Source organism: Bipolaris sorokiniana, assembly GCF_000338995.1.
Source record: "Bipolaris sorokiniana ND90Pr unplaced genomic scaffold COCSAscaffold_4, whole genome shotgun sequence".
NCBI classification, from domain to species: Eukaryota; Fungi; Ascomycota; class Dothideomycetes; order Pleosporales; family Pleosporaceae; genus Bipolaris; species Bipolaris sorokiniana.
Genome location: NW_006911898.1, coordinates 1,304 through 16,212, shown reverse-complemented (window position 1 = coordinate 16,212; position 14,909 = coordinate 1,304). Strand labels below are relative to the sequence as shown.

The window sequence follows — 14,909 nt, the reverse complement described above, 5'->3', positions numbered from 1 at the left end:
TGATAGCAAGTCTGAAGACTACTCGGATCAGTATCGGCGGTAGTGTCACTCAGAGGCATATGGGAGTGCGTGGGACATCAAACGAGCCTTGATTCGAATAGACACCTATAGGCCTTGTACGAAAGGATATCAAAAGTCTACAGAGCTAGCTACAGGGAGTGTCTCCTTATATACTTATCTTAGTCGGATCCGATTCGGATCCGACCTCACAACGAGTGGTTGATGAAGAGGGCGGCGAATGCTACCTCCGATCCGGCTCTGGGATTGGTCCGATACTTGGCGAAGTTGTAACATCGTTACAGGTAAGTAAAGCCCTAAGAACTTTTCTTAGCTTAGATGCTAGAGAAACGAATCTCTACTATGATTTACGTAAACTCCACTCTATATCACGTTAGGCAAGATAGCGATGCAACCAAACATACATATTTAGTAACTAGTTCTTTAGACGATAGCTATCTTACCTGTGAGCGTAAGCATAATCATCGAATCCTAATATCAAGTGCTTCCTAAAGTAAATAGCTATCTATGACTCCTGATTCGCCATTGGTCTCTTTATCTCCACTAAGTAAGCACGACCTCGTGCTTATCCTAAACGATCTAATGTGGGGCCTATTATCTAATCACCACCCACTTACTTTGCTATTATCCGTGCCAAGGCGTAGCTTATTAAGCTACGTCAGCTGCGCTGACACTCGCCGCAGGCGAGTGCCGACGCTCCCAACGATATTATGTAGGCGTGTGATTGGCGGTCCCGCTGATGCGCTGGAACGTATGGTCGTACACTTGACCGACGCTTGATCGTGGAGGGGGTACCAGTGATGCAGATACAACATATCGGTTCGACAGCGTCCTGTCAAGGGTAGGCATTGATGACTGAGAACACTGCGCAGGTAAGGGTGCTGACCATCTGGGATCAGAAAAACGCGCGGGTTCGCTCCAGCGACTCCTCCAGCTGATGGGCGGAAGTGATCTACACTCGTGCTCCTCAACAACAATGGGTTGGGCTTGAGCGCTCATAAGCCTGCTATCGACACTGGCATCAGGATACAGCTGGTCGTTGCTGTGCGTGGATGCGCAGTGCGGTATGGAGGACTGATTGCGCCCGGGACATCTATGATAGACCTCAGTCGGTTCACGATCTCTTTGCTCTCGAGCCTGCGGTGGAGATGGAGGTTTTCTTGTATGGTTCTTCTGGCAGGGGACCTTGCTAGCATAGCCTTCGCACAAGTGCCCAGTGCGAGTGCAGTTGCTACCTACGTTGAGTATTAGCCAAGCTGTTCTCATTCTTATGCATTACCGCGAACGTCAACATACATTCGGGCTTCCCTTCATCGCATTTCTTCTTCCGCCTTCGACATGTTCCGCAGCCAGTTTTGGTTCGACTGGCAAACTGCCTTTTCCTTCTCTTAAGGTTGGACTGCACGGCCGTTCGGCCAGCGTCCGTCAAGCTTCTTGCCTCGACTCCATTTACCTCGCCCGTAGACGAATATGGAGCTGACCTTGCTGGCATGTTGTCGTGGCCTGCCCCGATGGGCTGTGAGTCGCGCATCTCCTTATCGCCATCGTACTGCTGAGGATCGGCGTTCGATCCTTGTTCATGATCGCTCGGCTGATCTATGGGAAGCAGTGGACGGTGCTGATGGCCTGCTGCACTTGTGTTCTCCTTGGGGGACCTGAAACGCTGTCTTTTCCTAGGGCTACCAGGAGGCGAGGCCGTACTAGCGGGGTCGCCTGATTTAGAGATGTTCTCATTCCGGACGTAGTGATCACATGGCTGTCGCTCATGTCGTTGAGTTGGGCGTTGACGTGCGCTCGGGGCAAGTGGTTCACGAGCCATCCGCAACGAGCCTTCGCTGTTCACGGCTGTGAAAGACCTTTTCGGAGACGATGATTGCGATGTGGCCGACATACCCTGCTCAGTCCTGTGGCTTTGGTGATTTTTGGTGATGCGCTCGAAGAAGTCAAGAGTCTGCAGCTCGCAACTCACAATGAATGCACTGATATGAACTCCTGATAGGCGCATACACCGGGTAAGACGTCGGTCATGCGCTACGACGGCATCCGCGCAATGGTGTTAATCAACAAGTTTGAAGTGGATAGCAAATCTCCAGGCAGCGTTGTGGTGATCAGTGGTGCGCGCACTTGTTTATTTCGAATGCCCCTGTCCGAGGGTGACCCCAGTATGTAAGGAAACAGAGGTGGCCTGCAATGGCTACAAGGAGATAACAGCGGCGCGCACACGAAGCAGTGCAGCACTAATTGAGTGAACAAGGGTCGACTCAAGACCATGCAGCGACGAGCGGATGAGCGATCATAACAGGATTAACTGCGCTTATTGAGGCGGCTGTCGCTGCGCTTACGGACCCGCGGGCGCGTTTGTGCCGCCGGCTGTTCCTTGGGCTCCTGCCCGCCGCGTCTAAGGTGACGTTCGGCTCTTGGGTCAGAACATGGCGTCTGCAGCCAGCGCTACAGCTCATCACTGGGTATGGAGAGCATCGCAAGCGACAGATCGATCAGCATTGCATGGATCGGCTCAAAGGCGGCTCGTTAGTTGTTGCACTGAGATAGATAGCCGTTTTGGCGATCGCGCTTCTTGAGCACGTGGTCAGATCAACCGAGCCCCGACAAAGCGACACTTCTGATGCACTTCTGCCATATCCAGATGTAAGCAGTTGAGTAGATGTGAAGTACATTGTGTTGTGTAGTATGTAATGCAAAGAGCAAGTTTAAATACAGCGTTATTAGTCAGTAGGTAACCACGTGACTATACATGGTACTTCTGGGCTTACACCAGACCCAATCGCCTGCCGAGTCACTACAGGAACTAGGCGTACCAGCGACACCGCGAGAAACTTGTCAGCCTAACCTCATATGCTCCAAATTCTTGCGAATATGTACTTCTGCTGCTTCCCGGAGCACGTTCTGGTGTTGGAGAGGCCAATCAAAATACGTGCATGCTAGCACCAGTCCCCGAGCAGCCAGGGCTCTGTAGCGCTCCACGTCGGGCAGCATGTAGCTGAAGCCCTGCAGTCTCATGCTGCTGATACACTGCACTTCTTCCCAGCTGGTGAAGCCATTGGTTCGCAAATCGATCGTGTTCTAAGCAGAGTCGCAGCCGCGGTTGTCGAGCAATTCGATGTAGGCGAGTTCTGGGCAATGTTCGGCTAGTTCCCGGATAGAGGCCGACACGGTGGGACCCCAGGAGCTTTCCGAGCGGAGTTTCCATGTCGTAAAGCGTGCCTTTACTTGTCTACTGTGAGGTCCGTAACTCTTACGGCCATTGAAGGTCAGGCTTTTCACAAGTTTTGCATGCTTGTTAGCCTGCAAGAAGACATGCAGGTCGAATCTGCTTTCGAAGACAAAGTGCGTCTCCCCGAAGAAGATCTTGCTAGCATCGTAGGAGACCTGCTTGCTCGTAAGGAAGAGTCCGAACGCGAACTCGTCCGCTCGCATGGCTTTGATGGTATGTTCGTGCTGCATCGACCGATGTCGGCATTCATAGTCCTTGCACCCAACGAGACGGGTGTTGCATCTTTCCGTCAGCAACTTCAGAAGGCCGCTATATCGGTAGCGCAAGCTCCCAATGTGCGGTAGAGTTCCTCGCGATATCATGTGATCGCTAGGCAGTAGAGCATACGTGTAGATTTCCGTGCGTAGTTCGGTAGGAAGGCGCATGAGGGGGAACATGCTTGCCTGCTGGTGTTGGATATGCACACGCGCTGGAGCATGAAGTGCAGAAACAAGCACGATGGGCTTATTCTCTTCCTTTGGGAGTTTAGCGTGGCTGCCGACGTAACTTCCGATAGCTTAGACTGTTACCTACCCGCTAGGCTCTCCTGCCCGTATTTTACTCCTTTACGTGTCAGCGTCAGGCTCGATAGAATTTACTACGAAGCTGAACGGAGGACCACGGCTCCTGTCAGGATGGTTCTGGAGCGAGAAAAGTAGCCCCGCACTCTATGGGTTGCAAAGCTGACTTGAGAGGAGTAGCCGTCAGTGGTTGATAGCGGTCAGGACGTCTTCCGTACCCCACGATACAACTGATTATCGTAGTTCAATATCGCAAAGTAAGCTAATGGCAAAGTAAACTAAGGATATGACTGACACATCAGCATCGACGTTAGCAATTGGTTTGAAAATTCATTAGCATGATCGGCAGCAGGGTCAGCAGGCCGCACTTGCTTTGTTCAGGCTCCATCATCCGGGAATCATACGGGCGTTGAAGGGGGATTGAATGCATTTGCTGACCTTCCAAGCCCTATCTCGCAAGTTTCCATGTAATTAAGTTAAAGACTGTGTCAAATCGGCACAAGGGATGCTGTTAAGACTTGCACCTAGCAAAGTGTCACTGGATAGAAGTGCCCTCCGAAACGCCTCGACTAGATTATTCTGAGACCAGGAGGTCGCCATCAACTAATCGAATTTGTTGCCTGCCAGCTGACGAGACATCCATGGGCTGTGCCTGCGGGTAGAGCTGTCCCGAAGGAGCTGCCTCAAGCTTCGTGCATATTGGACTGCCAAGCCCAGCATGATGAGCGCAGCGAATGCCAAGAGAAGATGTTCTGTCCACATTGTCGTCCAGGCAATGCTGAGTGTAGGATGAATAGTGAGTCAATGCCGGCAAACTACCCGAAATCAGCGAACGAGCATGTGACACATCATAGCGCACAATTACCAGTCTGTCCACGAAGGGTGGATTGCACAATGGCACGGATTTTGGTCTCTTGGAGCAGCGAACGTTATCGTTTCAGTTCTGTATCGACGTGTCCAAGCGAGTCCCTAGAGAAGTGAGATGCTTCTTAAACAAGGAAGTTGGAGAGCAGCTGTGGAGCAGGGTCAGCAGCAGTCCCTCCAGTCACAATATTGCCAGTCGATCTGTCAGCGACACAGGAAACAACCAAGTGAATGACGCCATGACAATACGCTGTGGTGAGAAGCTGTGTGTTCCGTGACCCAGATCAAGCGCTGGGATTACAATCTGACCTTTTTCATCCCTTCTATTTGTTCTCTGCGTGTCATCGTTACCTGAGTTGTCCGACATAGTACCCTGTAGGGCGGAGGTTTTGACATTGTAGGAACTGGACACTACTTCTATGAAGCTGCGGTACACCTCAAAGTACGACTAGAAAACGTATTTGAACTGGCGTTTCTTTCTGTCCCCAACATCATCGAGGGTACGTTTGGCGCACTTTTGCGTGCCACTTCCGTCGTGATGGCAGTTGTCTCGAATGCAAAGGGAGCGGTACACTCTAGCGAGCAGTGCAGCCGCTGACGAAGTCGCCAGCACCGCGATGAATCCTGGCGCGTATGTGGGTGCATCCTCAGGTTTGAACAACATCGGACCCATAACATTCCCTGGGTGAGACGTCAGCATCATTTAAAAGGCACGGGCAACTAGACTCACCAAGACAGTGTCCTACAAACATGCCTGCAGATGTGGCCGATCGCTTCGTGTGTCCTGCCGTGTTCGCGACCTGCAGGCCCATCAACACCACGTATCCGCCGCTGTATGACGCGAGAATGTAGCAAGCAAAGAGCAAGTCGCTTTTCTCGTCTCTAGGTAAGAGCCACGGCAGCAATGAAGCCGCGATCGTGCCGCACTGGCAGATGACAATCAGCCATGCTCGAATGTTGTCAACACGACAGGCAATGTATGGCACCCCAAGCTCGATCGTGCCGATGACGATGCCGGCAGGGAGTGTCAGCAGTAGTGGGTTGAGTCGACTGAAGCCAAAGCCGCTGATGATGATTGGAAAGAAGCTAGACCCAGGGCCGTTCGCTATCATTACAGTATCAAGAACACTGTGCTGAACAGCAGCCAGAACTTGATGTCGCAGATTGCTTCCCGCATTTGCGCTTCGTGTCGGCACCGTGCGCCGGTATTGTTTTCAACGACTCGTGAAATCGCGATGTGTCTTTCCCGCTCGTCGAAGCCTTTCGCCGAAGCAGGATCAGAGGGCATGCATGCGAGACCGACGAAGCTGCATAATATCGTGACCGCGCCGGTGACGATGCACATATGCTGCCAGCTCCTCAGGCGGTCGCCTGAGATGTGTCCTAGGCCGTAGTTGACCAGAGGTGAGACAGCCGCGGCGTACCCCAAGTCGCATGAGAGAAATGACACCAAATGTATGGAACACAGCCATGCTTCTGAAGAGCAACAGGCGATGCTTTTCGTGTACTCGTTGCAGTGTCGGTGTACTCAACGGACGAGATAGTCCGGCACCGCGCACGGAGGTGTCGAAGGAGGCTAAAAAGAAGTGCCAGCCGATGCCGGATGGATACTGCGCGACGAGAGTCCGTCAGGTCCCGCAACTCGTCCGTTCGAGGTGCGAGCCAGTCCAAGGCATCATTTTCCCTCTCCGGTTGGCCAGCCCCGCCAGCTGCTATCCGCCTGGCGGAGCAGTTGTTTCCTGCCCTGCCCGTGTCGAACACAGCTTGTGCAATCGGGTATGCCAGAATCCAAGCCTCCTAGCCCAGTACGTCGTCTGCCCGTTTGCCGCGCTCGGTCGAATATGCGAGGCTGCCCATGCTGATGGACAGAGGCGTCTGTTCGAAGGACAAGGCAGTGCGCGCTGGAGGTGCCGATACGTCACGGCGACATCGGCTCGGCTCCAGATGACATCTTCATATTCGTTATCGAGGGCTACATTCCACTTAGGGCCTTGTCCATTGTAAGTCAAAGTCGTCGATTCTGAACGCAGCTGAGCTTCAAGAACATCTCACAGCGCGTCAGAAGTCCACGACATGTTCAGAACTCGAGGTGCCTTCAATCCTGATCTGATCTAGAGCGGATAAAGACGCCAGTACCCCTTGCTTCTCACATCGGTGGGAAAACTGCGAACACTGCGTTGCGGACGAGGATGAGGATGTCGGCGAGACTGAGGTTGCGCGAAGAAAATTGCATGCACAAAGGCTGGCGAGACGCAATACGTCGTGATAAGAGGTGAGTGTGGCCAAACGTTGTGAGACGTTGGGAACACCAGCGGCGAATGCGCGGGAATTTCTTCTCGCTTCGGTTTAGTCGTCCAGCGTATAGCCGTGAGGGCGGTATGACGAGGCCCAGGTTGGGGACCGAAGCCTTACCTTTGAGCCAGGAGTACGTCTACCTCTGAGAAATTTATGCGCAGAGCGTTAATGCCAATACTTTCAACAAGTTCCTTCCCGTCGACCACGTAATCTGTGTATAGGGTGTAGGGCTGTGAAGCACGCAGTTCTCAATTCGCTTCAGTCACTCATATCCTCATCGTCATCCTCGCTGCCTCGATCCACCAGCGCCAAAACGTCGCGCTCATTCTTCCTCGCTTCGTCTGCTGCCTTCTCCACACTTTCCAGCATGGGCGTCTTCGCCTCTGCGGCCTTTGCCCTCCGGATGATAAGCTGCGACCGTCGTATTACCTCTTCTTCCGCCTTCTTGATTGTACCGCTCACGCGCACAGCTCTCATTACGACTGGTACATCGGCGGGCTTGGGTAGACGTGTGGTGTATGTGAGTGCGGCCCAGACCATTTCGTAGTGGTCGCGGGGACAGCGGATGATTGCGGTGGATGTGGAGGGAGACCAGTAGTTGACTGGAAGAAAGTAAGTAAAATGTACACTGAAGATCCCAAGCAGCAAACCTTTGAGTCCCGTAGACACCATGCCTGCGCCATAATCGCCATAAAGATCCTCGACGCCTTCACGTATCAAGCGCATGAGGGTGCCGGTATGGAAAGCATCGGGCGTGGGCGCGTGGATCTGTACAAGATCGGGAAGCGGCGTCTTGCTCTTCGCGATGGGTTCTGGGTAGAGGAAGTTCACCACCAGATAGCGGTACTTGACGCGCACCATGGTGTCGTGGTGTCGTGGTGTTGCAGGCAGGGATGTGGCTTGCGCGTAAATATACGACGTCAAAGTGAAATCGGCGAAGGTTGAAATTGGCTCTGTGTCACCCAACGCAACTGCGTTCCCAAACAAACAGCGTTTGCACTTTTCAACTCCAATTCTGCCAGCGCGCAAACACCTCTTCCACTGCACACGCCGATTTCCTTGTTGCCTTGCACGTATGCTAGAAGACAGCCCGACCAGTCGCGACGAGACGAGAAGAAGCCGCGGCCCGCCCTGCAGCCCTAGCGCGTCTTCACCCACGTTTTCCGTGCATCAGCGCACGTCTTGGCGATGACGCGCCCGGCTCGAGGCAGCATCCCCAGCTTCCACGGTCCTCCACTCACCATCGTCGCACAACACCACGACGGCACCGGCGAACACAGCACATTGCTATCCCGCGGCCTCATCTCGCCTACCAAGAACACGTCCAGATCACCATCGTCAAGCCCGAAGAAGCCGTTGCGCGCAGGAAAGAAGCACAGAACCATGGCTTCTTCGTCTAGCTCCACCTCGCTGCTTTAGTACGCCTCTATTCTCATGGCGACAGAATTTCCACATTGCATACTAACAGCAATATCCAGTGCATGCATCGCCCACGACACCACCGTCCTTGCCGAACACACCGCCTCCGCCAGCTCCAATGCCTCCTCCCTAATCTCCATGATCCTGCCCCTGATCGCCAAAGAGAACCCGCCCGAAACCCGCCGCTCCTACGACAAAGACACCCACTCTGTCCACCTGCTCATGCGCAAGCCCGCAAACTCCAAGTCTCCAGGCCGCCTTATCTTCCTCGTGGTCGCGGAGAAAGCCGCGGGCAAAGGCGTCCCGTACGGCTTCTTGCAGACCCTACAGGACAAGTTCTTCGCGCAGTTCGATGTCGATGATACCGCTTTCGGAGAGCTGCCGAGTTATGGGTGCGCGAGCTTTAATGCCGAGTTGAAGCGGCTTATGATGCATCAGGGAGGCACGCTGGCCGGGCAGGAGGATGCGTTACGCACGGCGCAGCGCGAAATCGATGGCGTGAGGGAGATCATGACGGAGAATATCGAGCGCGTGCTCGAGCGTGGAGAGCACATGAGCGTGCTTGTCGACAAGACGGGTCGGCTGGGCGAGAACGCGAGAGATTTTCGTGTGAGGAGTCGCACGCTGCGGAGGAAGATGTGGTGGAAAAATGTCAAGTTGATGGTGTTGTTGTTTGTGGTGTGTTTGTTCTTGCTTTACATCTTCGTTGGGTTTGGCTGTGGGTTACCTGGTAAGTCTTCATCATGTCCTTTTGAAGCGAAATAAGTCCTGACAAAATCACAGCCTGGGGCCGCTGCCTGCGTCGCTAAATCCTGCCTTTCACACTCTTGGGCGATCGATTGGAAAAACACCACGTGAACTGGACATGAAAAGGATTTCCTAGACTGCATTGCACCGTACACAAGGCGAGGCGTTGGGCGTACTTGATACCATCAATTTATCCATAGCTTGATTGACGAGCTTCCAGCATTCTCCACACACAACCCTGGCACCAGTTACATTTACTTCGAAGCATTCAGTTCGATCTTCATCGCAAGATGGTTTGGGAACGTACCACGATAGATGGTTCGCGTGCAAGTGAAGGATGTTAACCGCGCAATTGGGTACAAAGGCGAAGTGAAAAGAGCTGGCAGGAATCGAAAACGGTCTCCTGCAAACACTTCAAGTCATGCTGTCCAATCTTCCAATTCAGTGCGCAACGGAGAGAGCTCCAGTGTAGTGGTGTTGTTATTATTGAGAGTAAAGCTCGAGTCAAAGCTGCAGTCATCCACGCTACCACTCTCTCCCCTTAGTCAATTCTATGTTAAGGTCCATGGCTTCCTGACGCCAGTTGTCCTCTTGTGTAGTAAGACCCGATAGTTTGAACCATGCACTTTTAGCATCGGCACTTGACCATACTGGCCATTCACACTTCACATCGGCTACTGTAATACTGTTCAGCAAGCAAACGTCAAAAGATGAATAGAAAACACTTACCCTTGTGATTGTTAGGCGAACCTGAAGCAGCAAAGCTGATCCACATTCGACTGATAAGTTTAACCATCTTGAGGTTAGCGGCATTGTCAGGCCCTTGGGGAATTGGATTCTTTTCCCACCCTACACCATTCGCGTTGCCAAAGACATAGGGAATCTCCGAGACATGTGGCACACCGTATATAGCGGGATCCAAGTATGCCTTGTCAGGCGCGATATCGAAGAAATAACTGTAGCTTGGAACGCCCGCTGCGTCCCAAACCTGGTTCGTGTAGCGTTTAGTAAAGCCAAACTTGTCGTCTCCCACAAACAGCGACACGCGGGGAAATTCGGAGCCATACTTGGATGGTAGAACATCACCCAGGCCAGCTTCCGTGGGGTTTGTGACCTCATCTCCATACAGGTCCCAAAGTTTTCGCACTGCAGCAGGAGGGAAACCACGGTCCGCGATCACCGCCGCGAAGTCTTCGAAGGTGTTAAGCGTTGCATTGCTAGCGGAGAGCATCAGTGCCAGAATTGTAGTCCCCTCGTTTCTGTTTATGCCGGCTATAACGGGGACCTTTACAATACGACCCTCGTCGAGCAGTCTGGATGGAAGCTCTGGGAGAATATCGTCGTTGGCGGTGAAAAGGACTGGGGCCTGAGTATTTGAAGAACTTGCACGTGACAGGACGTCTGTCGGTACAGCTTGCAGACAAGCGAGAACATCTTGAGATTGGGAACACCCGGTTGCAGTAAGAATTTTCTGAAACTCCTCCTCTCGACCCTGAGCGTTGAAAATCGTGCGAGCTAGAGGCGGACTGCCACTTTGCATGATTGCTCCGTGAAAGAGGTCTTCACCTCGTCCTCCAAAGGCAATGAGTTGTAGCCCCACAGCGAAAGCACCACCTGACTCTCCGAATATTGTCACCTTATTGGGGTCGCCACCGAACGCGTCGATATTCTCTTTAATCCAAAGCAATGCCTGGCGCTGATCACGCAGGCCAATGTTTGTTAAACCAGCCTTTTCAATTACTGAGCCGGCCAGGAATCCAAACGTAGCTAGTCGGTAGTTGATACTGATGTAGATGATGGGGGTGCCCATCTCAACTGACTCTTGAACCAAGAATGACCCGTTGTAGCGTTCATCAACACCACTGCCACTAGCCATGCCGCCTCCATGGAACCAAACCAGGACGGGCAGTCGCTTGTACTTTGGGAGCAGACTCGCGGGTCGTACGATGTTCAATTGGAGACAATCTTCACTTTTGGCTAAGAATTTCTCAGAAGCTTGTGCGAAGCCAGGAAGATCTACGATTCCTGGCGGGGTCCCGACACACCAAGGACCGTAAGTACTGGCATTTTTCGTGCCATTCCAAGCTTGCGCCGGCTCCGGTCGTCTAAGACGATGCTTCCCAATGGGAGGGGTGGCGTAGGGAACTCCTAAGAAGAAATCCTGATTGAAGGCGGTATTATGCACACCAGACAAAGTGCCGTTCTTTATTTTGACTGATGGAGGATATTTCGGAGAGGGCGTTGAAGTCGAAGTCGCTGTCGCTTCCAAGGCGAGCCCCGCCAGAAGCGAGTTGGCGATCTGTAAGAGGCGCATCGTAGATCTCAAAGATAGGCAGACGTTTTGGTAGAAAGGCGTAAGGTAAAACTTTGTTCAGCATATGCATCTCTTATTAAAGCGATCTGTATATTAGGGTTTGCCCAGAGATCTGGTTTGGGAGATTGTCAGTAGCTTCCGGCTCCCGGATCTACCCAGCTCCGCGTGGTATATACCAAGATATTCCCGCTATGGATATTGAGCTACCCGGTGCCGAACTGAGTACGTGTTAGAATGCTCTAACAGGAACGCCCTGTAATCTATACGGTATGGTGAACGAACTTGTGCAACCGAAAGCATTGCAAGGGGAGCAGACGGGAACCGGTGGACAGACTTGGCAAGGAGAAAGGAAAGAATCCCGCTGCGCTAATTACCTAATGCGGTAGCATCTGTCTCGCCTAATACATCTTGCCTTCCCCGGTATGAACAGAACTACGCTGCATAAGCAACTTATGCCCCTGCAGTAGTCAGGCTATGCCATTGTTTGGAAACGGAGCCGAAGGAGAGTCGGAGGATGACGGCCTGTACTAGTCACCGGCATAACGCCGAATGTGAAAAATCACCCATGGACAAGGCTGATCATGTCTTAAAAGTCGACCTATGTCATTGTTGGCAGACGGAGGGACGGAGGGTCGGACAGTGACGGGATGGAGCCATCGGCCCGATGCCAGATGCCGTACACGATCATTGCCTAACGGCTCTTGGCGACCAATGATTGGATCTCCCGATGCAAACATGACGTTGCCTCGATACCAGGATCAAAACGAGCACCGCAAAGGTTCCGAGATCTCATATACGAAGGAGCTAGTTTTGGGTGATGCACCGATGCTGGTGCACTGACCACCGTAGCTGTTGCATCATCCAAAACTAGCTACTTCGTACTACCGCCGTACATACTCGGGCCCCTGAGCTCAACGATAAATATACGCTCAAACAATAATTACAAACGTTTAAATCGCAGTTATTTAGTAGCTAGTAAATTTTTATAAAATCGATTCGGAAGCGATTATTAAGTACATATATAAGCTACTATTTACAAGTCCCTAGCCTTATTAGAGTGGTGCTCGTCGAGTAAGTCGTCGTTGTAGAAGCGCGACAGTGGCGATGAATAGCCAACAGAGCTCTCCTCCGAGCTCTCAGCGTCCTGCTCAGCTGTCTGTTGCGTATCAAACATAGCCACCTCCTCCGCCTGAGCTCTCTCCTGCTGCTGACGTACTTTAAGAGCTGTCGTGTCGCGTGTGGCAATGTATATAGTATATGGGTCGTAGGGCTGTCGGGCTGCTAAGCCTAGCCATGCAGCACCTGTCGGATCGTATATAATAGATCTGCGCCACCTCTCTGCAATAGATCTACTATTAATTAGACGCCAGGAGCTCTGCGCACTTTCTCTTAGCGACGAGATATCATATTGTCGGAGGCCTAACGTACGTTGTATAGTTGTCCCCTCTATATGTCGCCTTGCAGACAGCTTACCAAGACGTCGTATTGTAGAGAGCTTAAGCGCAGTAATTAGGCGCTTTATAGACTTGAGATTGCGCTCTTGGAGCTTCCTTTGTATCTCTATAAGCTCGTCTTGCTCTCTTTCAATTACCATTCGTCTGGCGTCTTTGGCGTATAAAGGTCCTCCCTCGTTTAGGCGACGTCTATGAACAGCTCTCTCACGACGCTCTGCACGAGCAATCTCAGCAGCCTTTGTTTGCTGTAGAGCTTTGGTAAGTCCTTGAGTAGCCTGGGCCATTGCGAGGGCGCCTTTGTAAGTAGTGTCTAGGGCGCTGAGCAAATCGTCGTCAACATCGTAGTCCTCCCAAAGACGCTGTTGCAACTCTGTGAGTTGATTGTTGAGTACGCGTGTCGTACGCGGAGTCCTCCAGTCCTGGAGGTCGTCTGGAGCTCCAGCGTTGTCTCTGTAGACTTCTGCTGGCTGTAGATCCACGCGGGGCACCTCTATAAGTCTGACGGCGGCAAGGACGACTTCTGGAGCCCATGGAGCTAGCCCTGTACGTCGCCAGCCACTTCGTATTGTGTTGTAGGTGAATGTCTGACGTCTTATTTCATCGAGAGTAGCGAAAAAGTCGTCCTTTGTGATCTCTTTAGCGCCCGTACGCGCCGCCCAGTCAAGCGTCTTTCCATGATACCATTTCAATGGCTGAAAGCAGCCCACATCTAGTGGCTGTAAAAGATGCGTCGTATGTGGGGGGAGCGCAACTGCGAGTATACGATGGAGCTCACAGTACTCCAAAAATTCGCGCGTATCATGAGACCCATGGCCGTCGAGGAGTAGGAGCCTCCATAGTCCTTTCGTACGAGCCTTTGTTTGTTTCTCAAAGTGCTGGATCCAGTGGAAAGCTGTCAGATCTGTTGAATAGCCTGAGGATGTAGTATTGATAAAGTAATCGTCAGGAAGATCAGTTGCCCAATAATCAAGGATTGATTTGCCCTTGACAATAATCATAGGCGCGATTGAATGACCAGACGCAGAAATACACTCTACAAGGCTAACGAGCTCTCTATTATTAGACGTTGGCACAAGGACGTCGCGTCCATGTTGCGTGTAGACAGCCTGCCTCTTCGAGATGCCAATCCGGATGCCAGTCTCGTCCATATTATATAGATCCTCCTCCTGTATACCAAGTAAGTCTACAAGCTCTTTTAACTGCGTAAACCATCGTTGCAAGGCCTCTAGGTCCTGTGCCAGCTTGCGCGTAAGCTCAATTGGCTGGCTTCTTAATCTTGTATATTTCGTATGCCGCTTAAGCCAGCGGCGAGCCCAGTCCTGGCCGACGACAGGCGGCTCTGCAGGATCTAATATATCGGGTTCAGAGTCAATGGCGTCCTCAAAGGCTTGCTTCAGAAGGTGGTTAGCTTGAGCCTCGACCATGTACTTGGTGACGCCGAAGCCTACGGCGTCGACAGCGTCAAGATAGTATACAAGAGAAGCTTCCTGCACGTTAGAGAGCTTCCTATTTGTAGGCGCGCGCGTGGATCTGTTGTTGCCACCATTAAAAGCCCTGTGTAGGCGTTGATATGGCAGGTTGTGTAGTCGCGCGTATTCTGAGAGGTTAGGCTTGCGGAGGCGTCTCAGCTCAACGACGGCGTCAGCTATTTCCCTAGTGAATTTCTCGTAACTAGTAGGTGCTCTAGCACATCGTGGCATTTTTTCTACGCAAAAAGATTTGTATTTGTTGTTATAGAGGCCTATGAATAGTGGTATTATTGTTGAGCGTATATTTATCGTTGAGCTCAGGGGCCCTAAGCTTGCGAGGGCCCATGCGCAGCATGGGTGGCGGGACGCCATCCTTGGGCCCGAGTAACGTGCCCGTGCGCGTCGTGCGCGGAGTCGCGTAATGCGCGCAAAATGCCTGCAAAATACTAAGAAAACCTATTATTTTAAGATAGTATAACTTAATAACTATAAGAGATATTAGAAAAGTTCTAATATCAAAGTTACTCTATTTATCTA

General features: G+C 52.0%; 7 protein-coding genes across 7 annotated transcripts; 1 reads left to right on the top strand and 6 right to left on the bottom strand.

Annotated features, from left to right (window-relative positions):
- Positions 1-410: 410 nt before the first annotated feature.
- On the bottom strand, positions 411-2,113 carry COCSADRAFT_34658 (uncharacterized protein). The gene is made up of 2 exons (XM_007699275.1): positions 1,315-2,113; positions 411-1,253 (listed from the first exon to the last, which is right to left on the bottom strand). Exons 1-2 carry the CDS (start codon positions 2,021-2,023, stop codon positions 727-729), a joined length of 1,236 nt encoding a protein of 411 aa, XP_007697465.1. The 5' UTR covers positions 2,024-2,113; the 3' UTR covers positions 411-726.
- A 932-nt stretch (positions 2,114-3,045) lies between these two features.
- COCSADRAFT_294447 (uncharacterized protein) lies at positions 3,046-4,151 on the bottom strand. The gene is made up of 2 exons (XM_007699461.1): positions 3,824-4,151; positions 3,046-3,765 (listed from the first exon to the last, which is right to left on the bottom strand). The coding sequence occupies exon 2, from the start codon at positions 3,685-3,687 to the stop codon at positions 3,100-3,102; it is 588 nt and encodes a 195-aa protein (XP_007697651.1). The 5' UTR covers positions 3,688-3,765; positions 3,824-4,151; the 3' UTR covers positions 3,046-3,099.
- Positions 4,152-4,847: 696 nt separating this feature from the next.
- On the bottom strand, positions 4,848-5,947 carry COCSADRAFT_294534 (uncharacterized protein). Its single transcript, XM_007699460.1, has 2 exons — positions 5,405-5,947; positions 4,848-5,355 (listed from the first exon to the last, which is right to left on the bottom strand). The coding sequence occupies exons 1-2, from the start codon at positions 5,784-5,786 to the stop codon at positions 5,123-5,125; spliced, it is 615 nt and encodes a 204-aa protein (XP_007697650.1). The 5' UTR covers positions 5,787-5,947; the 3' UTR covers positions 4,848-5,122.
- Positions 5,948-6,804: 857 nt separating this feature from the next.
- COCSADRAFT_34651 (uncharacterized protein) lies at positions 6,805-8,034 on the bottom strand. The gene has a single exon (XM_007699274.1). It carries the CDS (start codon positions 7,828-7,830, stop codon positions 7,228-7,230), a length of 603 nt encoding a protein of 200 aa, XP_007697464.1. The 5' UTR covers positions 7,831-8,034; the 3' UTR covers positions 6,805-7,227.
- Positions 8,035-8,157: 123 nt separating this feature from the next.
- Positions 8,158-9,197, top strand: COCSADRAFT_158226 (uncharacterized protein; the record flags this gene model as incomplete). Its single annotated transcript, XM_007699459.1, has 3 exons — positions 8,158-8,387; positions 8,448-9,118; positions 9,172-9,197. 3 exons carry the CDS (start codon positions 8,158-8,160, stop codon positions 9,195-9,197), a joined length of 927 nt encoding a protein of 308 aa, XP_007697649.1.
- Positions 9,198-9,660: 463 nt separating this feature from the next.
- On the bottom strand, positions 9,661-11,640 carry COCSADRAFT_137300 (uncharacterized protein; the record flags this gene model as incomplete). Its single annotated transcript, XM_007699458.1, has 2 exons — positions 9,865-11,640; positions 9,661-9,812 (listed from the first exon to the last, which is right to left on the bottom strand). The coding sequence occupies exons 1-2, from the start codon at positions 11,447-11,449 to the stop codon at positions 9,661-9,663; spliced, it is 1,737 nt and encodes a 578-aa protein (XP_007697648.1). The 5' UTR covers positions 11,450-11,640.
- Positions 11,641-12,443: 803 nt separating this feature from the next.
- Positions 12,444-13,986, bottom strand: COCSADRAFT_34649 (uncharacterized protein). The gene has a single exon (XM_007699273.1). It carries the CDS (start codon positions 13,899-13,901, stop codon positions 12,483-12,485), a length of 1,419 nt encoding a protein of 472 aa, XP_007697463.1. The 5' UTR covers positions 13,902-13,986; the 3' UTR covers positions 12,444-12,482.
- Positions 13,987-14,909: the final 923 nt, after the last annotated feature.

What these genes read in the sequence shown, in the direction of transcription:
- COCSADRAFT_34658 (XM_007699275.1), bottom strand. Translation starts at nt 2,023, where the DNA reads ATGCGCCTATCAGGAGTTCATATCAGTGCATTCATTGTGAGTTGCGAG. An exon ending in CGATGAAGGGAAGCCCGAAT is followed by an intron (nt 1,254 to 1,314) that starts GTATGTTGACGT and finishes TACTCAACGTAG; the next exon opens with GTAGCAACTGCACTCGCACT.
- COCSADRAFT_294447 (XM_007699461.1), bottom strand. Translation starts at nt 3,687, where the DNA reads ATGTTCCCCCTCATGCGCCTTCCTACCGAACTACGCACGGAAATCTAC.
- COCSADRAFT_294534 (XM_007699460.1), bottom strand. Translation starts at nt 5,786, where the DNA reads ATGATAGCGAACGGCCCTGGGTCTAGCTTCTTTCCAATCATCATCAGC. An exon ending in GTTTGTAGGACACTGTCTTG is followed by an intron (nt 5,356 to 5,404) that starts GTGAGTCTAGTT and finishes CGTCTCACCCAG; the next exon opens with GGAATGTTATGGGTCCGATG.
- COCSADRAFT_34651 (XM_007699274.1), bottom strand. Translation starts at nt 7,830, where the DNA reads ATGGTGCGCGTCAAGTACCGCTATCTGGTGGTGAACTTCCTCTACCCA.
- COCSADRAFT_34649 (XM_007699273.1), bottom strand. Translation starts at nt 13,901, where the DNA reads ATGATTATTGTCAAGGGCAAATCAATCCTTGATTATTGGGCAACTGAT.